General features: G+C 48.2%; 1 protein-coding gene across 1 annotated transcript in view; it reads right to left on the bottom strand.

The window, feature by feature from the left end:
• The window catches only part of NFX1 (nuclear transcription factor, X-box binding 1), a 1,119,153-nt gene that overhangs the window by 109,352 nt on the left and 983,724 nt on the right, over window positions 1-26,077 (bottom strand). The window contains exon 21 of the mRNA XM_078687738.1: window positions 23,311-23,377. Coding sequence (XP_078543864.1) covers window positions 23,311-23,377 — 67 coding nt within the window. The remainder of the gene's footprint in view (window positions 1-23,310; window positions 23,378-26,077) is intronic.

Raw genomic sequence — 26,077 nt, 5'->3', positions numbered from 1 at the left:
ATATACTGATCAAAACTCTTAAATCAAAAATTCTGGGACATGATCCTCCCCAAGAATTATATACTTAAGACTTCCCTGGATACAAAGTATAAGGAAGTTATACTGCATACCACAAATATGTTAGCAGACATTTCCAGCCAATCAATAAAACAGAAAAATAAGGGCTTTTCTAAGTCACACTGTGATTAGAATGAAAAATTAACATTCTGTCACACCAGTCCTCAGTAAAGGGTATCTTCATTATATCCGTGAACACTGAATAGTCCCGCGCATTACACTGAAACTCTGAGGTGGACCTAACTTCCTGCAAAAATAGTTATACATTTGTCCCCCTCTTTAATTTACAAATGCTTGGCTCCTGGCTTCAATTTTTGCCCACTGAAGGCATAATAGTAACATATACCTTAGGCAAGGGATTTCAATCTTTCACTCATTTACTTCTTTATAGAATCTATTTTTTACTAAGGTAATGGTAACCCTTTCTCAGCCTGTTCACTGTTAGATAGATATAGCTTAAACTGATCTAAAAAGAGGGACTGTGAAAAGATGTGAGAGAAGAGAACTTAGGCCCTGTTTACGAGTCTGACTCGTGGAGGCACTTCGACTGCCCCATTACGAGTAGGGCGTACGGATCGCCGTTGCAGTACAGATGCTGCCAGGGAACCGCCGCTCTCTGGCAGTGGCGCTGCAAAGTAGATGCAGGAATATGCTTGGCTGGACCGGAGCGGTCCAGCCAAGCATATTGCGAGTTTCCTCTCCACCATGGTTTTCATGGCGGTTCCTCCTCCTTGAAAACTGTGGCGGAAAGGAAACAAAGGGGGCCCTAGAGGGACCCCTTGTGCCTCTGGGCCCTGGGTGAATGCAGGGGGGAACAACATGTGCCCCCCTATGTGCATGCACAACATTTTTATTACGGCATGGGCTTTACAGTCCCATGCCGTGCACTAACTGTTTTTGGCGTTCTCATTGAGGTGCTCATTTTCAGAGGAACCGCTGAGGTAACGTCAAAAACAGCCCGCCAGACACGAGGAAACTCAATCTGGTAGGCAGCCCGACCACGGGTTTGGCGGTATGGTGTGGGCTGCAGTAATTGCAGGCCGCACCTGCGTAGTCAAACTCGTAATTTGGCCTTTAGTTGTCAACTGATCTTCATTAATATTCACAATACTAAACCATCCTGTTAGTGTGCGTTGTCTCTGAACACTTTAATAAAATATATATATTTTTTTTAACCAAGCAAAACAAAACAAATTGCCTTTTTACAGGACACATTTGCTTTTTTTTGATCTTTTAAAAATGAAATCAGGAAAATACTCATTTTAGAACTTAAAATGAGTTAATAATAATCTAGCAGTTTTATTACAATTTTGCACCCATGAACTACATAAGTTTAGAATGCAACTGAGCCTAAAACCCACCATACCACTGCATCTTTCCTTAGAGAAACAAAGGAAGAAAGTTTTTCCATTTATTTACCTATAGCTTTCTACTGATAAAACAAAGCAATGGTGTGCTAATCATTTGGAAAATAACTTAAAAAAGAAGCTAAAAACAGTCTTTTCAGAATTGTAAATTATTCAGACTTTTTTTTAAAGTAAGCATGACTGTCTAACTCAAACGTTTCTATTGTTTTCGGGAAATATGACAACAACTTTGTCATAGAAGATAATACAAAAAAACTCTGACAGCCAAGGAGCAGAAATAACTGATATAAGAAAAAGACATTATTTTACATCATTGCATAGACTAGCCTGATGTAACTTTGAAAGAGATTGAGACAGGTCTTCAAGATAAGACTTGAGGCCATTTTATTGATACATAGATAGTTAAAAAATGAACCATGCCACAGAGTATATAAAGTAGATGACAAGGCCAACAAATTACTGGCATTGCTAGAAAGAAGGCAGACAAGGGGGGATCAATCCCAGGCCTAATAGACAAAGAAAGGAATAGGCACAAAGCAGGGGCAGAAATAGCAGACAAATTCGTAAAATATTATAATATATCATGAGGATATCTACGCCTCCCATGCCGAATATGATGCAACAGTGTAGAGACTTTCTGAGAGATATCAGAATTAATCGCTTATCCGAGGAAGATTGAGACCAGCTCGAGGAAGACCTAACGTGCGAAGAGGTAAGCGTTGCATCAAGAGTGCTTCAGTCCGGAAAAGCAGAGGGCCCCAATGGCTTGCCTGTTGTACTGTACAAAACAATGGTTGACGTAACTGCTAAACATATGCTGAACATGTTTACCCAGGAATTGAAGAACAGAATACTACCATCGGATCAAAGAACCACTTTGATGACCCTAATTCCGAAGCCGGGAAATGACCCTTCCCGCTGCAGCTCATACAGGCCAATTTCCCTTTTAAATTTTGAAATAAAGGTGCTAGCCAAACTCCTCGCAACGAGGCCAGCAAACGTCATAGAGACCCTTATTCACCCGGGCCAATCGGGCTTCATGCCTCATAGGAGTATGAGACTAAATATCTGACGACTTTTCGGAATCCTTCATATGACTCCGGCACAGGCGGCTCTCCTATAGTTAGACGCGAGTATGGCATTTGCCAGCGTGGAATGGCAGTACCTATATGAGGATCCTTGAACATTGCGGCCTTGGACCAAAATTCATTGGCTGGGTCAGGCTTTTATATAACCAGCCCCTAGCCAGGGTACGGGTTAATGCCACAGTCTACCGCATGTTCAATCTGCAGAGAGGAACAAGGCAGGGGTGTGCGCTCTACCAATCCTCTTCGCACTGGCCTTGGAGCCGTTGGCAGCATGGGTGAGGCAGGACCCAGTGATTTGGGGGATACCGATTGGAGGGGAGAGGGAGGACCGGATATCACTTTATGCGGATGACTTTTTATATGTGTCAGGAAACCTAGACAATCAATCGACAGTCTATTACAGATCTTCTGAATATTCGGTGAGTACTCGGAATGTCGGATCAATTGGGACAAATCCCTATTTTCCCCCTGGAGCTGCAAAGTGTCCGACCAGGATAATGGTTTTAAATATTTGGGAATATGTATTAAAAGGAACCTGGATGATTTTTACACCCAAAATCTGGGACAACAGGTAGATAGGCTAATAAACTACGCAAGGCATTGGCGCAAGCTCCCATTGACACATATGGGTCGGGTGGCATTGTTCAAGATGATGGCTCTCCCACGTCTTCTTTATGTGCTACAAAACTCAATATAGGAGGTCCCACCCTCCTTATTTCGAAATCAGAGCCTTGATATGGAGCGGGGCTGCCCCTAAAATTGCACTGAATAAGTTACAGAGCGGTGTATATGAGGAAGGATTAGCGATACCAGATATACGAGGATATTAATGAGCCTCTCAATTGACGAACGTTAATGTCTGGATGTTCGACGACGGGGCACAGCCAGCATATAGGGTAGATAGGCTGTTAATGGGGACACAGGGCCCGCTAGGAGCATTATATACAGAACAAATTGACAAGCATCTCCCCACCCATACCAAAACAGTAGTGAAAGTATGGAAGTCAGCCACAAAGTATTTGGGATGGGAAAAAAGCTATTGGGGATGACTCCACTTCGGGTGGGCGACTACCTGGGAGAAGTCTGTCGGTTAGAGGGCTGTGCTAAATGGGAGCTTTTTGGATTGGAAAAACTGGGTGATATCTGGAGAAGAGGAGCATATATCGAGTTTACGAACCTATAGAGCGACTATGAGATAGGAAGGGGAGAATGGCTGACATACGTCCAATTGGGACATGTATTTCGGGAATATTTGAGGGAAGGCGATACACTGCCAGAACCTTTGCCATTAGAAGACAGGGTCTTGACTGAACAGATCAGGGACAAAACCATTTCCCTATTCTATAAAAAGATAATTAATAATGCCCCAGACCCGGCCACTGCACTCAAAGTGGAATGGGAACAAGACGTAGGCTCATTCGAAGAGGAACAGTGGGCAGAAACACTGCAGGGTCTGCGGGAGGTTGCGATGCAGACAAGGTTCCACCTGATACAACTGAAAACACTACATAGAGCGTATTATGGAGGTCAGCCCTGTTTAAAATGGGGCGTTGTGAAACCACCAGATGCCACAGGGGATGTGGGAAAGAGGGTTCATTCTTCCACCTGCTTTGGGAATGCCCGACTCTTCAACATTACTGGACAAAGATTGCTCGAAGAATGGTGGAGGTAGTGGGTATGGAGGTGCCGGCAGATCTCAAATGGCTTCTTTTGATAACTGGGGCAAACGAAGACTGGCCAAGACATACACAGCAATTGTTATCTTTGGCGGCGATAGTGGCAAAGTGTAATATTGCTAGAACGTGGGGTGCGATTGCACCTCCTACAGTGGAAGATTGGGAAAACTTTATGGATTGGTGCTGGCAAGCTGAGTTAACAGTCTATAAAGGGAGAGGCTGCCCCCAAACAGGAGAGAAAATATAGGGGGCATGGCAGATATATTGTGGACTATAATGGAGGAAATACACAAAAGAACAGTAGGGACTACTCGATCCAATAGTATTATTATTACCACACATGGAGGTAGAAGATAAGGTTTTTATCGAATTAGTGAGAATATCTGTGTTTGTACGCGTAACGTCTTTCTGTTGTGTATATGTTATATGTTTCAATGTACGAGTTACTTACCTTCGGAAACGATGTATCTGGTAGAGACGATTCTAGCCGCAGATTCCTAAACGTAGAATTATCCCCCCCAGGCGTAAGACTGGATCCGGAAACTTTTTGCCACAGCATCCCTGCGTGCCGGAAGCAGGGCGACATCAAGTGACTCCGCCCAGGCGTCGTCCGCGTACATGACGTCAGCGAGGTCACATAAGCCCCACCCCAGCGCGCCTACGTCAGTTTTCTTCGGAGAACTTTTCGCACCACAACGCGGAGCCACCAAACAAAAAACTGTGGGCGATTGGGAACAGAGTGCGAAAGAGTATATAAAAAAGAAACAAGAGGAAGACACCATAAGGAACAGTGCAAGACTGTAGTGTCCAAGGGCAGGTACAGAAGGAAGAACAGAGCAGAGCCCTTAGCAGCCACCGTGCCAGAACATAGACAGCCCCCCCATCTCCCCCAGAGACAAGAACCATGCGTGAAAGTCATGGCACACATGGCAGGTCTACAACTCCCACCCCGAAATAAAGAAGGGGAGCCAGTCCCACAGGCAGGAACCACCAACCTCCAAGCCACCCCAGCATAGAGGGCAACCACCCCCCAGAGAACAAGGGTAAGGGACGACCAGAGGACCCCAATTCAGAGGTTAGCAGAGGGGCCAAGACCCCTAGTAGCAAGAGGAAGGGAGGGAGGGAGGGAAAGACTGAAGGCAAACCACCCCAACCTGGAGCAGCCAGAGCAGAGGAGCACAAGAGCACCGCAACCCCATTTTCCAAAGAAACAAAGAGGAGGAATGAACAGCAACAGGACGGAGCCCCCGTCCAGGGCAAAAGGAGGCACTCACAAGAGACAGGCCCCCCACCGGGAGGCGAGTACCGAAGACCAGCCCAGGGGTCCTCGCAGAATGGGGAGGAAGGGCGGGCCGTGAAGGAATCTGCGGCTAGATTTGTGTCTACCAGATACATCGTTACCGAAGGTAAGTAACTCGTACATCTAATAGAGACTACTAGCCGCAGATTCCTTCACGTAGAATAGGTACCCTAGCAATACCCACAGGGAAGGAGGGTCTGCAAAAGGACCCCATCAGTCTGGACAGAACAGAGGGCCTCACAGGGGACCAAACCTGCAGACCCGGGAAGTAACCTCGACCCTTCCAGGCAATAAGACCCCCACAAGTCGAACACCAGCAACCCCCAAAGGGATGAAGGAGGAAGACTGAAGAGGCCCATGCACTCACAACAGAGGGACCAAGGGCAAGCCCGGAGGCCGATGCACCCCACTCTAACCCCAAGGCAACAGAGCTTCTATCCAATGCCAGGCTAGGCAGAGGAACAATAAGGCCTAGAGGGCCCAAGGAAACAAGGGAAGAGGGCGAGCCCACCCAGAGGGAAGGCCACAGGCCAGCCAGAACGGCACCTAAGCCACAAGCCGCCAAAAACAAGAAGAACACAGAATCGTCCCAGCTCTCAAAACAAGAGCAGGAAGGGTAGGAAATGCCCGGACACACCACCACAATGGGCCGCGCACACCACCCCGAGAAGCAATAGAAACATACAGAAAACACCATGGAGAACAGGCACCTGAAGGTGACCATCACTCCCCAGCAGAGGTCAGCTATATAATAGCTACCACTACCCCACATAGGGTACGGTAAGCCCCAAGACCTGAGAACCCTCTTTGGAAGAACTTCTGCAGTAGAGAAAAAAACAAAACAGGCACTGGGAAAAACAACCCTGCAGAAGGCTTGACAAGCAGGCCAAAGAAAAACAGAAGGCCTAATCTGAGGGCCAAGTCTGTGTAACAAGTCCAGCGAGAAAACACACAAAGGGCCGTCCAGCGGCCAACAAGGCCAAAGCCTCAACAAGGAGGGATGCCGGAAAACAGTATCTACAGCAAGGGCAACTGGCCCAAGAAGGTCCAGAACTAGCTCAACTCAGCAGTCACTGAGGAGGGTGAGGAGGAGGATAAGGTGGAGAAGGAGGAGGACGGAGCCCTGCCAGGAAACTCTGGATGGCGGAGTCAGCCGGGGCATGGAACAACAGGCTTCCATCAAACGGAAGATCAATGAGCCGCTCCCGAACATTTTCAGGGAACATGCCGTCCCGAGCCAAGCATGGTGACGGAGCGCGACGGAGGAAGCCAAGGCCTGGCCCAGCACCTCCGAGATGTCCAGAGTGGAGCGGAGAATGAACGCCGCCAGCTCCCATCCATCCAACGCATGCCGTAAATCCACCTGAACAGTCTCCTGGGAAGCCGTGGATCCCAGAGACTCAGCCGAGTACCACAAACAAGAGGAGGCCCTAGCCAATACACACAAGGTGTTAAGGGCCCGCAGGGCAGCGCTGGTCGAGGCAAACATGTTGCGCCCCCAAGAGTCCAGCCAGCGGGCCACCCGGGACGGCGGAGTCAACAGTGGCAGCAGGGAGGGGAAAGTAGTCCGTGAAGGGGACTAGAGGCAGAGGGGTGGAGGGAAAGACACGCTGGGTCACGCGGCACCGGAAGGTGCCGGTGCAGGAGGTGTTGAGGCACCGGATCCTCTGAGGCGGGACGCCCCCAAGCCACCGTCAGGGAAGAAAGGAGCCATCTCTCAAAGGGAAGCAAGATCACCCTCCCACCAGAGGCCTGGTGGAGCACCTCCAAGAGATGGTCCGCCGGGAAATGGGCAATCGGGTCACCCATGTGCAGAATGCCCACAGCCATGGACACTGCGTGAGCGAAGGCCGCATCCGCTTCAGTAGGGCCCCGCAGTGGAGAAAGCAGCTCCTCCGTGGGCAACGGCTGCAGACTAAGGCAGCCGTCCCCGAAGCCAAGCGGGACGGACAAAGGCCAGACCTGGAAGTCAGCAGGAACCGAAGAATGGTGGACCTGCTGCTCGTCGGACGAACACCTCGGCCTCAGGAATGGTGGGGAGCCACCCTTCGACGCCACTGGTGAAAAAGAAACCACACAGCAGCCAGTCTCCGGGGAGGACAACACCAATATGCAGCCAGCCTCCGGAGAAGAGGGAGTGTCCGAAGACGAATCCACAGCACGACCTCTGTGTGGAGCCGTAGAGTCCGCCGCCTGAGGCAGGACGTCAACACCATCCGGCGCTGAGGGAGACGCCAGACAGGGCTCCTCCTAGTCACACCGCGTCAAGGACCGGAGTGGGGCCAGAGCCGAACTGGCTAAGGGGCAGCGCCAGAACGGTGCCAACTCGACCTCCGCCGAGGCAGCCGTCTTGTGGAGGAACGAGAAGGACCGGGTGAGTGACACGAAGCCCTCTGCCAGCCTCGGGCTAGAATGTGGCAGAGGTGGCCCGGCGACCCATGCGGCAGCGCCAGGGAACACGCAACCTTCGACTCGCCCTCCGAGGCAGCCGCCCGCGGGGAGGGACGAGAGGGGTCCCCACCCAGCCTCGACACAGAGCGGGACAAGGAGAGGTCACCGACCCCTGTGGCGCCGCCTGGAGCAGCAGGCGCTGGTACTGTGGCGGTGTCAGCTCAGCCGTGGACAAGGCTCTCACCTGACCAGAGGGCCGAGCGGGGCTTGGGGATGTGACTCGAGCCCCGGCAACCTTCTGCGACACCACAGGGACTACCTGCAGTGAGGCAGAGGCGTCGCGGCCGAAGGAGGGACCCCCGAGGGGCCGCACCCCAACAACACCACATCCTCCAAACCTGGATCCCAGCCAGTTGGCGCTGGGGCTGTAGCCGGCAGAGGCGCAGCGGAGGCCCCCGTGCAAGGCCAAGGGATCCGCTGACGCCCCAGGAGGGGTAGAGGAGGAGACGCTAGCGAGGCCTGCAAAGCCGCCGCATATGTCCCCATCTGGACTCTCGACGCCCCATCACAGGGAAACGGTGGATAAGATGACACGGGGGACGCATCACCCGCCCGACACCAGCCGCCGGGGACACGCGACATTGGAGAAGGGCGAGGATGACGAGCACATCCGAATCTGAAGCCATCTGTCGAGGCTGATCGAGGGGAAGAAGTCAACCTGGAGAGACGCGCCAAGAGTAGTTTCATCCGGCGCTCCCGCTGAGACTTCGGCTTCAACTGTTGGCACACCTCACAATCAGTGGTGCTGTCATCCTCTCCTAAACACCAAATACAAATGAGGTGAGAGTCTGTCGCCGACATAAGACCCCGACACGACGTGCAAGTCTTGAAGCCCGAAGGCATTCGCACACTGTTTCCCAAAAGAAAAGACAATGAGGAGAAAGAAGGGCCCAAAACAGGTCCGTAGCAAGACCGGATACTCGCTGCAGGCGGAAAAGGAAAAAACTGACGTAGGCGCGCCGGGGTGGGGCTCATGTGACCTCGCTGACGTCACGTACGCGGAGTCGCGTGATGTCGCCCCGCCTCCAGTGCGCAGGGATGCTGTGGCAAAAAGTTTCCGGATCCAGTCTCATGCCTGGGGATAATTCTACGTGAAGGAATCCGCGGTTAGTAGTCTCTATCAGATAAAAATATTAATAAAATAAAATAAAATAAATGAACCATGCTAGTCAAAAGGCAGCAAAACAACTCATAAGGAGTAGGTATTAGAATACATAGCAACTTTGTGATAGAAAAGCAAGTTTAGGGGACAAAGACAAGGACATCATTAAAACAAAAAAAAATGGTGAACACATAGGGCCTGATAACGATGTCGGTGACACTGTTTAGGTGGAGTAACCGCCTGACCATAGGTCAGTGGATCCGCACTTACAATCCAACGCACATAGTGTGGTTGCAAACACCGATTTCTCAATTGGAGCTTGTGCGGCAGGCGGAAACCACCTGCAGCACAAGCTCCCATTGAGAAATGGGAGTTTGTGAACATCCCAGGACAGTGTGGCAGGCACCTGACAGTGCATGCCACACGGTGCAGGGATGTTCAGGGGGGCACCAAAGTTGCCCCCTAGACCCAGATGCATAGGGCCAGGGGGGAAGGAGGGCCTGCTAGGGGCCCCCAATGTTGCTTTTCGAGAGCCTTTCTATTGCGGAAATGCAGACATGGAAAGGCTGTCGGAAACCAACATAATCCTGACAGCAGAAACACCATCCTTAAGGGATTATGAGGAATTTTCGACCGACCGACCGATGGGCTCCTTGAGCCCATCAGAAAGCGCTGGTCGGTCCCTCCGACTGCTGCCTTTCACCACAGGTATCCCAATGCATTGGTTGGACTGCAGCAGTAGATGCAGTTCGGAACAAAACCAACAAGCGGTCTGTTGCAGTCTGAACTGCATCATAATGAGGGCCATAATCCTTCTAGAAAAATGTCAACCTATGTAAATATTTTCCTGAAAGCGTGCCTGAAGCGGACATGCAACTATGTGTGTGAAAACATATTTACAAACACACAAACACAGCCACCAGAGATAGAGATATGCAAATATAGCAGTGTATGAAGCAATGCAGAACTATTCAAAGTATAATTTAAAAAGCATACCTGTGCCTAAATTAGACATGACATTCATTGAGTGTTATGAAAAGCCACTGATAAAACATTAGTACCCCTGAACCAGGAAACTAGACTCAAAGAGCTGATAAGAAATAATGGAAATGCAAACATAATTTAATGGTTCTTAACATAAGCTATCCGTCTCATGTTTGCAACACATGAATACACAAATATTTCAATAATAGAGAATCATATTAAATATCAGAAGGGAAGCATCTTACAGCTACTGAGGCCCATTATTATCCTCGAGCAGCCGCCTAACCCTTTGGTTATTTAACTGTGACGGAGGGATCGCTTCCATTAAACCTGCTCACTACAGATACCCTATAGCCACTTTTAACTCACCTATCACATCACGAGCATTACTTGGCACTCATCATACGGCATAAAAATAAAAGGATCTCCGCAAAAGCGACCCTTCGTGGGACCCATAGGGCATTGCAGCGCTGGCCCCACAAGGAGCACTGACCTATGATGAAACATGAATTCCCTTGGGAAGTGTGAGGACACCAAGTATACAGCACTTTGACTTTCCCTCTTATCTCTCTAAATCGACTCCCTCCGTCTTCTCTGAGGAACATTGGCCCTTTATTTTGATTGCATCATTCACATGAGCCATATAGTTAATGTGCACTCTCTGGGGTGCTACTGACACGTGTCTACCATGGTGAAAGTGTGGGTTGTAGCAAGGTCTTTAGCAGGACTTAAAGTATTTACAGTCTTCTCTCATTTCAAATGAGCATACGGCCTATACTAATTTGGCTGTATGCTGTGTTGAACAAGCTGCTTACCTTCAGTAACTATGTATCTGGCAGAGACATATTCTAGTTGTAGATTCCTTACCTTTTGAATTTCCCTCAGGCATCAGTCCGTATCCGGAGATTTTTTAACAGCAGCACTCCTGCACATCAGTAGGTGGCGTGGGTCAGCTCTGCGTCTGTCGTTGGCGTTGTGGGCGCCGGAATGACATAGCAGGACCTACATAGACGATGCCCATGCACACAAACGTCCGTTCTTAACACAACTTACCACGACAGAAGGCAGAGCCATGAAAGACACTGAACACTGGTGCATCAAAACTAGGGCCCTTCAGGGAAGTCCCCATTTGTAGAAATCAGTTCGCAGAGCGCTGAGGATGTGTGGGGCAGTAAGGAATTTACAACTAGAATGTTTCCACCATATACATTGTTACTGAAGGTAAGTGACTTGTTCATTTGATAGAGACTTCCAGTTATAGACTCCTTACCTTTAGAATAGATACCCCAGCAATACCAAACCCGAAGGAGGGTCTGTGAACCAAGACCACACGAGGAAGTCCTGGAGGACCGAATGGGCAAAGAACCCATCCCTCCGGACTAGGATGCCCAGGCATTAGTGTCTGGTAAAAGTGTGCAGGGATGCCCACGTCGCTGCCTGACAGATATCAAGGACTGGGACTAATGGGGGTATTATGAAAGGAGACGGAGGAAACAAATTAGTAAGGCCTTTAAAAAACATACTGACAATGGGAGATTTGAACAAATAAGACTGATCTGGAAGTCTCAGAAAGGCAGATATAGCCGAAAGATAACCTTTAAGGGTGCCAAAGCAGAGCCCTGCTGGGTCAAAGAAAGTATGTACAACAGAATCCCTGAAAGAGGAACAGAAAAGGGATCAACAGCCTTCGCTGTGCACCATGCCACAAATTTGTTCCATCTGCAGGCTATACGGTTTTAGTGGCGGGACACCTGGCTGCCAAAATGACTTCACAGACCTTCGGGTAGAAGGTCGACAGCTGTCAACTGCCGCTGCTCAAACTCCATGCAAAGAGGTGGAGACTGGACAGGTTTGGGTGAAGAACCATCCCCTGCTGCTGCAACAGAAGATCCTCCCGAAGGGGCAGTGTGAACGAAGGATTGATGCCATACTCAGAAGGTTGGAATACCAGACTCTTCATGCCCAATCCAGAGCCACAAGAATGACTTGAGCCCGGTCATGCCTGATCTTCCTGAGCACTCTGGGCAGGACAACGGGGAGGCGGGTGGGTCAGTGAGGAATCCACAGGCAGATACTGTATCCACCAGAAAAAGCGTTACAGAAGGTAAGTAACTTGTTCTTCTGATGGATACATCTGCCAGTGGATTCCTCACCTTGTGAATAGATTCCCACAGCAGTCCCCACTCCCGGAGGAGGGTGTCCACCCTTCTATACCCGAAAATCTTGAAGGACAGAGCGCTCAAAATGACCATCCCTCCTCACCTCACTATCCAAGCAGTAATGCTTTGCAAATGTGTGGAGGGAGGCCCATGTCGCTGCCCTACAAATGTCCTCTACAGGTACTCCTCTAGACAAAGCAGATGTTGATGACTTTGCTCTAGTAGAATGAGCCCATATCCCCACGTGAGGTTCCTTACCAGCCAGGGCGTAGCAGATCTTAATGCAAAGAATAATCCATCTTGAGATTGTACGCTTGTCTACAGCTCTTCCTTGTCTGCTGCCAGCAAATCCCACAAAAAGCTGATCGCCCACTCGATAGTCTTTTGTTCTATCAAGATAAAAGCTCACCGCCCTTTTAGGGTCTAGACGGTGAAGTCGCTCCTCCTCCTTGGAAGGGTGAGGGGGAGGATAGAAGGTAGGGAGGGTAATGGACTGTCCCAGATGGAAGGGAGTTACCACCTTAGGCAGAAAAGCAGCCCTGGTCCTAAGAACCATTCGTTCAGCATGAATGGTTAAGAATGGGGGCTTGGAACTAAGAGCTTGAAGCTCACTTACCCTCCTTGCTGAGGTAATTGCAACTAGGAAAACCGTCTTAAAAGACAACAACATTAAGGGACAATTATGTAAAGGTTCGAAAGGTGAACCCATTAGAAATGTAAGCACCAGATTCAAGTCCCATTCAGGCACAATAAAAGGAGTAGGAGGATATTTATTTGTAAGGCCCTTTAAAAAACGTAAAACAGGAGATTTAAACAATGACGGCTGATCCGGCAAACAGAGAAATGCCGACAAGGCCGAAAGATATCCTTTGACTGTAGCCACAGCAAAACCTTGCTGAGCTAGAAAAAGAGCAAACTGTAGAATATCGGATAAACGAGCCTTCAAAGGGTCAATAGATTTCTCTCCACACCAAGTCACAAATTTAGACCATCTGTATGAATAGATTGACTTGGTGGAGTCACGCCTGGCCGAAAGAATGACATCCACCACATCATGTGGGAGAGAAAAGGAATTCAGGTTGCCCCGTTCAATCTCCAGGCATGAAGGTGTAAGGTCTGGAGGTGGAGGTGTAGAACCTGCCCCTCCATCTGAGAGAGGAGGTCTGCCCTGAGAGGGAGACGGAGCGGCCGGCACGAGGAGAGGTGGAGAAGATCTGTGTACCACACCCTTCTTGGCCAATCCGGGACGATCAATATAACTTGGGTCCGGTCTTGGCGAATCTTCCTCAGAACCCGAGGAATCAAGGGTATGGGAGGAAATGCGTAAAGGAGTTGCGAGACCCAACTCAACTGAAACACGTCCCCCAAGGCTCCCTGCATCGGAAACTGGAGGCTGCAGAATGACGGGCAGTGAGCATTCTCGCGAGTGGCGAACAGGTTCACCTGAGGAGTCCCCCACGTCCGAAAGACGTGACGAACCACCTCTGGATGAAGCCTCTACTCGTGGTCGGCCGAAAACTGCCGACAGACTGTCTGCACGCACGTTCAGAACTCTGGCCAGATGATATGCCATCAGACAAATCTGATGATCCTGAACCCAGGACCAGAGACGCAGAGCCTCTCTGCAGAGACACCGCGACCCTACTCCTCCCTGCTTGTTGACATACCACATCGCGGTGGTGTTGTCCGTCAGGACCTGAACCGACCGACCGCGAAGGGAAGGGAGGAAGGCCTGGAGCGCCAGACGTATCGCCCGTATTTCTAGAAGGTTGATGTGAAGCAACCTCTCCTCTGGAGACCAAAGACCCTTGATCTCCAGATCCCCCAGATGAGCACCCCACCCTAGAGTGGATGCATCCGTTATTACTGTGGCCAACGATGGAGGCAGATGAAAGGGCTTTCCTTGAGACAGGTTGCCCTCCACACTCCACCAAAACAGATCCGCTGCAGTTTCTCTGGAGATCCTCACTGACTCCCTGAGATCCCCGTTGTGTTGATAACACTGCCTGCGGAGGCACCACTGGAGTGCCCTCATATCCCAGCGTACATGGTTGACCAACAGAATACAGGAAGCCATCAGACTGAGCAGGCGAAGGACCTTCAGGACTGGAACGACCGCTCCATTGTGAAATAAAGGAATCATTTCCTGTATATCGCGAATCCTTTGAGGTGGAGGGAATGCACGACATACAGTTGTGTCCAGTACTGCACCTCTGAACAGGTTGCGCTGGGAGGGCACCAGGTGAAATTTGGGCACATTTATCAAAAAACCCAAGCTGAACAACAACTGAGTTGTCATTTGCAGATGATGGAGCACCTTCTCTGGAGATTCTGCTTTGATCAGCCAGTCATCCAGGTAAGGAAATACTGGTATCCCTGACCTTCTGAGATGTGCTGCCACCACAGCCATCACCTTTGTGAAGACTCGAGGCGCAGTAGTAAGACCAAACGGAAGAACCGCAAACTGGTAATGCTGCGATCCCACCGTAAAACGGAGATACTTTCTGTGCGACTTCAGAATGGGGATGTGGAAATACGCATCCTGCAAGTCGATCGACACCATCTAGTCTTCTTCCAGCAGTGCTTGAAGAACCTGCACATGGGTGAGCATCTTGAACCTCTCCTGCTTCAGGTAAAGGTTCAAGATCCTGAGATCCAGGATTGGAGGAAGTCTGCCATCCTTCTTGGGAATCAGGAAATACCGGGAGTAGCATCCCTGACCCCTTTCCTGCTCCGGAACCACCTCTATCGCACCTTTTTTCAACAGTGCCAGGACTTCTTCCTGCAGGAGATGCAGGTGGTCCTCAGAGCAAAAACCTTGGCAAGGAGGGAAATTCGGGGGAAATTCACGAAAGGGAAGAGCATACCCATTCTCTACGAGATTGAGAACCCAGGGATCTAATGTAACCGATTCCCAATCTCGCAGAAAATGAGTAAGCCAATCCCCTACAGGACCCACATGATCCTGAATGGCGGATCTAGGGCTGCTTTGCTGCTGAGGGAGGGGGTTGGGAAGAGGTAGAGGAGGAGGAGGAGGCCTGACGTCCTCGAGGACGAGCTCTTTGTCTGCCTCTGTACAACTTGTACAGCGTATTTTGCTGCTGCTGCTGCTGTTGGATTGACGATAGGGACGAAAGGAAGAACGTCCAAATACTCTGTACCTATCAGCTGTCGAACCTCTGGTCTGCAGCCCCAAAGATCTGGCAGTAGCCTTACTATCCTTAAACCTTTCCAGAGCTGCATCAGCTTTTTTACCAAAAAGTCCAACACCATCAAAAGGCAAATCTAACAACGCTGCCTGAACATCAGCAGAAAAGTCAGACGACTTCAGCCAGGCAGCCCTTCTAGAGGCAACAGAAGTTCCAATGATGCGAGCAACTGAATCAGCAGTGTCAAGCCCACTCTGAATAACTTGACGTGCAGCTGCCTGGGTATCGGCCAACACCTCATTAAAATCCTTCCTGCTGTCCTCACGAATTTTAGATGCCAACTGCCGCACAGAGTCCATCAGGGCATGTATATATCTCCCCAAAAGGCAAGTGGCATTTGTCGATTTTAAAGCCATACTTGCTGAGGAGAAGACTTTCTTGGCAGTCTGATCCTGTTTCTTGGACTCCTTATCCACAGGCACTTGAGGGAATGCACCAACAGCCTTTTTCGAGCAAGCTGCCTGAACAACAAGACTTTCGGGCAAAGGGTGAGATGTTAAAAATTCAGTATCCCCGGGTGCAACTCTATACCTCCTTGCAACACCTTTTGCCACTGCAGGAGCTGTTAGAGGCTTGTTCCACACTTCCATTATTGGCTCAGTTAGAGCTTCATTAAAAGGAAGTAATGGTTCCACAATTGAGCTTGGAGAATGGAGGACCTCAGTCAAGAGATTTGATTTATACTCAACTGTAGGCAAGGTTAAGTTCAGAAGATCCGCAGCCTTCCTAATACCGTGTGGTAAGGCGTAACTTCCTTTGAAGGGGCATCAGACACAGATGACAGTTCCCATTCAGGGGAAAGCTCCAAACCACTGGCTTCCCTCAAATCATCAAAACAGTTCTCCTCAAGCTCTCCTTCTTCCACTTCATCCTCAGCCTCCTCTCTATATCTTTGCTCCTCTATAAGACACTGAGCATCCCTTCTGGACCTCTCTTTCAAGCGCCACGCCGTCGGATCCACAAACTACTCCGACGGAGCCGGTGCCGACGTCGGGATCGAATCCGGAGGCACAGGTCTCTGCTCTCGAGGTCGAATCGGACCTCGTCGGCGTCGGAAAATGCCAAGCCGGAGTCGGCGCCGGCATAAAAGGAGCCGGATCATAGGAGTGAGGAACTCCTAAATTTTAAGCTAGAGGACCCATGGGACCCGAAGGCGCACCAGAGGGGTACATGGCTCTAGAATAGACTCCATACATCGCATTTAAAAACGAAGTAGGGTCCTGAGCTGGGAAGAGAGGGTAAAGACCCCCAGGCCGATCCCTTTGAGGCTCCGGATTCACCTCTTCCTCTACAGGTGGATGGGTCGGAGTCTTCGAACCCTCAGGCATTGAAGCCTCTTCTTCCTCTCGAGCCGGAGACGATGCTGGAGATGGATTCGAAGCCGGAGCACGAACCGGTGACTCTAAAGGTGAAGCCTCACCTACTGGATCCAACTCAGCAGATGGAGACACTACATCCTTTCCATGTCTCCTCTTCGGTGACTTCGGTCTCGAGTCCGAATCCCTACCGGAGTGATGTCGAGAACCATGTCTTCGCTTTTTATGCTTCTTCCTTGACTTCGAAGCATGATCAGAAGACGACCTCGAAGGCGACTCCGCGCAGGATCTTGACCTCTACCTTGACTTCGCCTTTTTTGAACGCGATCTCAAAGCCCTCTTCTCCTTTTTCTTTTAACTTCGCTAGCAGAAGTTTAGCTTCCCTCTCGCGAAGAGCCTTCAATTTCATCTTCTTGCATGAAGAACAGTCTTCGACGTCGTGGTCCGAACTAAGGCACCAGATACAATCTTCGTGTGGGTCAGTTATCGACATCATTTTGCCGCACTCCCCACAAGGCTTGAACCCGGTCTTCTTAGTCGACATCTTCGACGAAACAAAGAAGCAAAAAGACAAGGAAAACAGCAACAAAGTTACCAATAACTATAGAGATTCCCCGAAACCGTTAGCGTCGACGACGCGGAAAAAAGGGAACTGATGTCATCACGCCGACGTAGGCCTAATAAGGAGTCAGTGACGTCAGTCGGAGTCACGCACGATGCCATGCTCCTATGACGTGGTCCACGCCGGCGTGCTACAAAAGAATTTTCCGAACGTTGCTGACGCAGGGAGATATTCACAAGGTGAGGAATCCACTGGCAGATGTATCCATCAGAAAGGATGATATGGAGACCGGACTCTGCCGGAGACCAGACACCTCTGATCTCCACCTCTCCCAGGTTGTCGCCTCATCCAAGGAGTGACACATCCGTCACGACCATCAGATCTGGTTGGGGAAGAGAGAGGGATCTGCCTCTGACCCAATCTTGGTCTGTTAGCCACCACTGCAGTTGGTGTGAAGTTTCCTCCGAGATCTGGATGTAGCTGGAAAGATTCCCCTGATGCTGCGCCCACTGGAACTTCAGGTCCCACTGTAGAGCCTGCATATGTCATCTGGCATGATCCACCAGCAGGATGTAGGAGGCAATAAGGCCTTGCAGCCTCAGTCATTCTCACTGAAATCCAGGATGGAGGCTGAAATATCTGTTTCATAGCCTGAATATCCCGGACACACTGAACAGAAGGATTGGGCCGAAACTGAACTGTGTCTAGAATTGCTCCAATGAAAGGGAGATTCTGAGAGGGAGTCAGGTGTGACTTTGGCATGTTGATAGTGAACCCCAGCGAAGTCTAAGAACTGCTTCTTAGACTTCTTCTTGAGCTTACCTGACCTCCCCGACTTGGAATGTGACGAGGAGTGTGGGCTCTACGACCCTCCTCAGGACCTTCCTCTTGAACGAGAACAGGAGCGATGCAGAGCTGAGTGCCGGGCATCCAACAGCTTTCGGGACCGCTCCTGCAAAGCCTTCGGATTCATGGCTCGGCACTCTGAGCACAACTTCAGATCGCGGTCGCGATACAGGCACCAGAGGCACACGAGGTGCGGGTCCGTCATGGATATCATCCTATGACAGGAACCGCAGAGCTTGAAGCCATTCCTACTCTGGGACATCCTTGATGCTCCAGGAGTCCAAGACTCAAAAAAGAAGTAGACAAAAGTAAAAAAAACACTAACCAAAGAACGACCAAAGGACATCTCTCTCCAGATCTGCGCTTTGGCTGGTGTGGAAAAAGAAAGAACCGATGTCAGTGAGCATGGGTGGGTCATTTGAATCAGACTGTGTTGTGCCTGGGAAATGCACAAGGGCTCATGCCAGGATAGCTACTGTCATCCCAGGATGAGCCACATTTTGTCAGCATGTTGTGAGAACACTCAAAAACAGGGAAGCAAGGCTTACAGAGAGTACATATGACTGTTGTCATGTAGCATACCACGGTACATTCTCTGAAACCTTGAAGGCCATAAATCCTTGACCTGGAAGTTAATACTAAGGTTGCTGGATCTTTATTTATTTTTATTTATTATTACATTTATTGAGCGCGCAGCTACCCGGAGGTTTCCCGGCGCTAGAGCAAACTGAGCAGTGGAAAGGAGGGAAGGACATTAGTTGTTGAAGAGCCAGGTTTTTATTCCCTTACGGAATTTCAGAAAGCACGATTCCGTGCGCAGAGACTGAGGAAGAGAATTCCATAAGGATGGGGCCAGCAGAGCAAACGAACGGCCTCCCATTTTGGCTCTGTTGATCCGTGGAATTTTAAATTTGTTCTGTGATGAGGACCTGAGTGTACGGGGGGGGATGTATTGCTGAACCAGAGCAGAGAGATAGCGGGGGGCTCTATCAGTCATGATTTTATGCATGTAGCAGAGTGCTTTGAAGTGCACTCTGCTTTCAATGCGCAACCAGTGCAGGTTCCGCCTGTGGTGAGTGACCGAAGATCTGGCAGGAAGGTGACAAATCAGGCGGACTGCCATATTCTGTACCACCTGGTACTTCCTGGTTACCTCTTTGGCAGCACCTAAGAGAAGGATGTTCCCATAGTCCAGGCGTGAGATGACAAGAGCCTGGACGACGGTCCTCAAGGTGTCTGTAGGCAGCATCCATGTGATCTTTCTCAGCCACCTGATGATGGTAGTACAGGTGGCTGCAACCTTCACAGCGTGTTGTTTGAAAGTAAGTTGGTTGTCGAAGATCACACCAAGATTGCGAGCAGACACTGATGGAGTGGGTAGAGGACCCATCTCCGGAGGCCAATGGTGTGGGCCCCAGAGAGAGGTGTCAGGGCCAAACAGGAGCAGCTCTGTTTTATCCCCGTTAAGCTTTAGTTTGTGCTTCAGCATCCAGTCCGATATATGCTTCAGCCCAACTTGGAGAGAGGAAGAGGGGAGGTTTTTATTAGTAGACAGTGAGTAGATGACTTGGGTGTCATCAGCGTAGGAGTAAATTGTGAGGCCAGCCTGTTCAGCCAGGAACGCAAGAGGCCTCACATACAGGTTGAAAAAAAGGGGACTGAGGATAGACCCCTGGGGAACACCGTGAGAGGAAGGGAGAGTAGATGATACAGATGTGGAAGAAAAAACTTGAAACGTGCGGTCAGACAAAAAGTTAGCAATCCAGGCCAGGGCGGTACCACCGACACCAACTGCCTCCAAGGTGGACAATAAGATGGAATGGGAGACGGTGTCAAAAGCGGCACTCAAGTCAAGCAAGATGAGTGCCACCGTCTCACCATTATCCACTTGGCGTCTGATGGTTTCTGACACGCCAAGAAGAGTAGTTTCTGTGGAGAAGCCAGCCCTGAAACCGGATTGAGAACCATGAAGGAAATTGATGGATTCAACAAAGGAGCTAAGTAAAGAATTAACATGCTTCTCCAAAATCTTGGAGAAGCAAGAGAGCAACGAAATAGGGCGAAAGTTGGAGGGATTGTTGGGGTCTGCGTTGGCCTTTTTTAATAATGGCACCACCATTGCGTGCTTCCATTCATTAGGGACAGTCGCTTCTACCAGGGAAGCATTCAGGACATCTAAAATAATGTGGAGTGGAGCTGGGTCGAGGGAGCACAGAACTTGAGGGGGCAAAGGGTCAAGGGGAGAACCAGATTTGATGTCCTGGAGGTACTTTTTTAGGAGCGTGGGAGAAATGCAATCCCAAGAGAGCAGTTGGGTAGTGGTAGGCAAGGAACAGGGAGAAGTGTCCAGGGGACAGTTATCGGGATCTTGAGCAACGTGAGTAGAGGCGGCAGGAGCGGAATTAAAAATGGCGTAGATTTTATCAATCTTTTCACGAAAGAAGTTGGCTAGAGCATTACACTGTGCAGTGTCTAGACAGGGATCTTTAGGAGCAGAGGAAGCACCTGAGAGCTCCTTAACTATTTTAAACAGGGCCTTGGGCCTGTTTTGAGCCGTAAGTATGGTATTGTTGGCAAATTTGGCTCTAGCGGTGTCACATGCCGCATGGTAGGTTTTAAGAGCGGACCTGTATTTAGCTTTATGCTCAGGGTTATACTTTGAACGCCAAAGACGTTCCAATTTTTTGCAGTTGGATTTTTCAAGGCGTAGAGAGTCATTAAACCAGGGAGCAGGAGGGTGATGAACTTGAGATTTGTTTTTTTGGGTAGGGAGGCAGGAGTCCAGAGCTGTAGTTAGCCATGATCTAACGGCGGGCAGCTCTTTAATAGTTATGTTGGAAACTGACGGTGTGGAGTTGGCAAGGAGAGAGTTTAATTTATCTAGATCTAGGCGTTTCCAGTTCCTGCTCGCTTTATGGGGAGGGTCTGGCCTGAAGGTCTCAGCTACACATGTTTTAATAGAGAAATTAACAACAAAGTGATCTGACCAGAGAACAGGAGTAGAAGATTGATAGGAGATACTTGTCAGGTTGGAAATGATGGGGTCTAAGAGGTTACCGGCCTTATGAGTAGGGTCGGAATTAAGGAGATGTAGGTCAAGAGCTTCAAGATCCTGTATGAGGCGTTTAGCAATGGCACACGAGACAGAGTTAAAATGAATATTTAGATCCCCAACAATAGTGAAATTGGTAGATTGTGCTAGAAAAGGAGCGATGAGTTCGGGAAGTGCAGCAGCCCAGCCGCTAGCTGACCCCGGCGGACGGTAAATCAGGGTACCTGTTAAGGTAAACTGCGGAGAGAGAGTTAATTTAAACAAGCCCGCTTCACAGTTAGGGAGGTCAAGGTCTTCCCATTTACAGGAGAATTCTCTCTTGAAAATGACAGCAATTCCCCCGCCGTCATACGGAGATCCTTCTAACAGGGTTAACTGGCCTCTTTTCAGGATAAAAGACTCTCTATGATGTTGAAGGCCTCTCAATACATTTGTGGACTTCTCGATGCTGGTCAAGGGCCCTACATGAGGGACTGTCCATGAAGTCAAGAGCCCCATTAGTAATATTGAAGATTTTGAGGGTCTTGAGAGCAATGAGGAAAGCACAGTTACATCCCACTGAAGGACCTTTACTTAGGTGTCAGAAAAAGGGTAATGCGCGGTTAGTTAGAATACCTCCTCCATGGCATCTTCACTGCATTGACTCTTACGATGGTCAGAAATACAGGAAACTCTATAAATCATTGACCCCAGTCTAGTAATGGTTACTCAAATTTTCCCTCAAAATCTTACATTCCTGCAGACACTTTTTTCTCATCAGTAAAGCGCCAAATAGAAGCAAATCATTAGGAATACCCAAGGATTTCCCATTAATTACCTCTAATGTGCAATTTCCTAACAGAAAATGTGGGTCACTAGTGACTGAGAAAAACTAGACCACACTTACTTGGCAAAAAGAAATTTTCAAAATCCCTTAAAGGGCAAAAGGTGTCAGCGGAGCATACAATATGCCACCGGAAGGGTTTTATTTAATAAGAATAGATGAAAGGGTAAAGCCCTGTGTTTTGGGATCCTTTTCACAGAGCCATAAAGAAGAATTACGATTGCCACTGTTCTGCATGCTGTGATTGTGGAGGGCTAATGGCAACTTCAAATGGACCACACAATTTGTCATTATTCTAGGCTGTAGGTTCATGACAATAACTTTCTTAGATATTTTTACTTATAAAAAAGGGAATATAAGGACTGTTTCAGAACTGCAAAGTTCCTAAGTCTTTGTTGACCCCAATTTTATTTTCATAACGAGTTTAGTTATTTTCATAATCTGATTTTTAAAGGAACATAAATATAGAGCAAATGTTTCTTGTATAAAGGCGCATTTTCCTTTTGCTTTCATTGTCAAGTTTTTCTCTCCACATTTACAACTGCTCTGGCAAACCCGCATATGGGCATAACTAGTCAGAGTTTATGAATCTTAATGAAGAACCCTTGAGAAAAACTAAATTATCTTTTCACATTTTTCTTCACAATCCCTCCTATTAACTTAATCTATGCTGTATATACCTAATAGTGAACTGGCGGAGAGAAGGTTTACACTCACTGTAGTTTAAAAAACAAAACAAGAAGGCACTGTCTAAAGAAGAAAAAAGAATGAAGCCCCCTGCCTATGATATGCGTGCCTTCAGCAGGATAACACTGCACCAGGTCATTAAGTACATGCAAACTGATGAATGGACCAAATCTACTATTTCTGAAGGAATGTAGGTTCTCATCAAAAGTGTAGCATCACTAGGTAGAGAGTGGGATGTTGTGATCTGGTTGTTGTGGGTGTGTTTATGTGTACACACTTTGCATAACAATACTGTCAATGTATTCTCCATGAAACATGATACCCAGCAAGTGCCCTTTAAATGCAAGGCAATGTTTAAAAAATAAAAAAAACAGTAAGATAAAGTGAGATAATTTGAGTGAACAATTCTAAAAACCATAAACTGAAATCAAAGATACTCATTTGGGCAACTGCATTCTTGGAAAATGTTTCCTTTTGGCAAAAAGGTCCCAAATTCATTAAAGATTATTATTCAGTAGAGACCACCTGTGTTTTCATTTTGGTGTTTATAAGAGCAGGAGTTCATTCATCCAAGAAAACACGTTATTAAGCTGATAAAATTGAGGGCTAAACTTGCGTTTCTGATACCAACCTTATTCACAGCTTCCACCAGTGTTTTTATTTCCTTCTCTATTTCACCGACAAACTTGAGATCTTTCCTGCAACCACAAAGAAAGTAAATTCATCTTGCAATCCTTTTTTCATGGATGCCTTATTTTTTTAATGCATATTTGTATTTTCTTGGCATACGCTGACAGCAAGAATGCATTTTAACAGCTGACCTTTTATGGGGTAATAGAAAAGCTAGGCATGCTTCTGTTTTTTAGGTGTCACAAACAACAGTGATCCCGTTCTCAAATGCCCAGTAGCAAGATGTACAAGTTAGTTTATATGTGTAGGGCTTTAGGTGGGCAGGGTCTCACCGGCGCTGAGCACGGTAGTTCTTTGAAGGGGGCCTCGAAACGGGCCTCTATCTGACTCTGTTTTGTGCCCTGGCACAGGTGGTCCGTTTTTTCCGCACTAGAGAGACAGCAGGCAAATCCATGTGGCTGCTCACACTGCTCACTTCTCACTAGTTCAGAAATTAGGGCATGACGTCATGCCATGTGAGTGTTGTAGGGGAAGGGAAATCCTTTAAAGAGATCATTTTCTCTCAGGATTTCCCTTCTCTTTTTGAAACTCAGGAGCAGCAACATTGTCCTAGTGTCACCATAGATTTAAGTGGAAGCATTTTCAATATTATATACAAGCCATAGTAGCTGCTTATATATCTTGTGCAACTGACAACCATAACTAAGCCAATAGTGCTGACTTCTTGTAAGTATGTTACTTGTGTCGTACATCTGGATGTAAAGACAGAAACAGCAAAATACAAGTCAGGTGGCACACTATGCTGAGCACAGATTTTAAGCTAACGTGTTTTAAGCCGGATGTATGACATTACAACGCATGCTTTTACATCGCATGCCTTTACAACGTAGTGCTTTGGGGTGCTGGATAGTGAATAGTTTAATTTTCTATTCCAACTCCAGTCCCCGTGGAGACTAGGGAAGGTTATTGGATAGTAAATTAACCTATTCCCTATCCTAGAGCGCCCCCCAGAGCAATGCGTTGTAATAGTTTGCGTTGTAATGGTTGCGTTGTAAAGGCTCTGCGATGTAAACGTTGCGTTGTAAAGGCTGTTTACCTTTTAAGCCACACCCTTATTAACATTGGCCACGCCCCTTTGAGAGACCCTACAGTTTTTGCATCTCACTTAAAGCCCTGTGTGTAGCCATTTGTCAGACTGCAACATCATGGCTGTTTGAGATGGCAATCACACAATATCATGCACATATATTTCCACTCATGGTCCACCAGAATCAAATGGTAAGAAAGTAAAAAGGGTAGTTTATGCACAGAAGCATCATAGCAGACAAAGTTCACACTAAAAAACAGCAGGTACACGACAGGTTTATTGTGACATAACAAGGCCTGCTAACAGCCACAATAAGAGGAAACAACAAAAATCAACTTTCAAGTTTATAATTGTACATTGAATTTACAAACCGAGTTATGGGAATCACTCATCCAGTAAACTGAAATAATATTAATAACATAATGAAACACAAAATGAGATTAACCGGGGGAAATATTTTTCAGTCTAGACCGGAATTTCAGAGGACCTGTCAAAATAAAAAAAAACACACCTTATCACAGACAATCTTTGATAGCTAGAGGATAATATGAAGACCTTTAGTTGAAAACCTTTTGTTCTTGAAAGGGATGGTGGTGTACATTTTATAACTCATATTGTGATCCACTGTGCTTATGGGGAGGGGTACTGCAACACAAACCCATTTTCGTACATGAGCCTCTCCCCCTCCAGCCCACAGGCCAGGAGGCTCAGCCAAACCTAGGAGAGACTTCCTAGTCTGTCAGGTGAGGAAGAGTGGTTTGAATGCTGCACGGCCTACTCTGCCTTACATCCTTCTGTCCAGGTCAGTCTCTTTCGGGAGCTGGCCTACCTCAACAGTTTCAGGAACTAACTTACAATACCCTTTCCTAACTCTTAAGTGCATTTACCCAAACTTTGTAGTTTGGGGTCAGAGGTGTCCAGCTCTGCAATTTCTAACTTAGCCAGGTCAACATCCTGCCTACACAAAGAGGTCACCCACAACCTGAGGAACCCCACCATGACCAACAGGGTCAGGGGGTCTAACATGCTATTAAGCATGTGTTGTGCGACCACCATGCCAAGGACAGTGAAGCCGTCAGTGCCCAGTACTGCACCTTTAGCTCTTCACTGACAGATGAAGGGGCCAACGCACAGCTTTTTTTGCGCTTCTGGTTGCCTGCCTGCTGCTTTACAGTGGGGAGTTACTACCTCCTGTAGCAAACACCCTTCTTTCACTCTCCTTTCTGTCAGCTGAAGTGCCACTAACTCAGGCTGAACAGTTGCCTGACTAGTCAGGTCTTTTTGTGGGCCAGGGAGGACTTTACCAGTGCCAACTTTGGAGTTCTCCCCTACTGGTGTAGAATCTCTGTGGCTCACTGGAACTGTGGCCAAGAATTGCTCACCTTTCCTAAACTTTCTCTTCCTCATTTTCTCTTTGGGCTTACCTACATTGGCTGCAGGTTCAGCCCCCCAGAATGCTTAGGTGAAAACTGGCACTGGACAAGGGTCTCACTTTGTCTCAGACCAACCTCTGGGTGGTCATTCCCAAGAAAATAGTCAAGGGGGAGGTTGTTACTGACTACCACCCTTCTCTAACTAAGGGACCCAGCTATTTCTAAGGGCAATACAGCCACAGGCCTAACAGTGATCTATCCTGAGGTAGCCCTTACTCTATTTATCTCCCCTTGGATATACTGGTTTG

This window comes from Lissotriton helveticus, chromosome 4_1 (genome assembly GCF_964261635.1).
Source record: "Lissotriton helveticus chromosome 4_1, aLisHel1.1, whole genome shotgun sequence".
NCBI lineage: Eukaryota > Metazoa > Chordata > Amphibia > Caudata > Salamandridae > Lissotriton > Lissotriton helveticus.
Note: the sequence above shows the minus strand (reverse complement) of the source record. Positions and strands in the feature narration are given on the sequence as shown.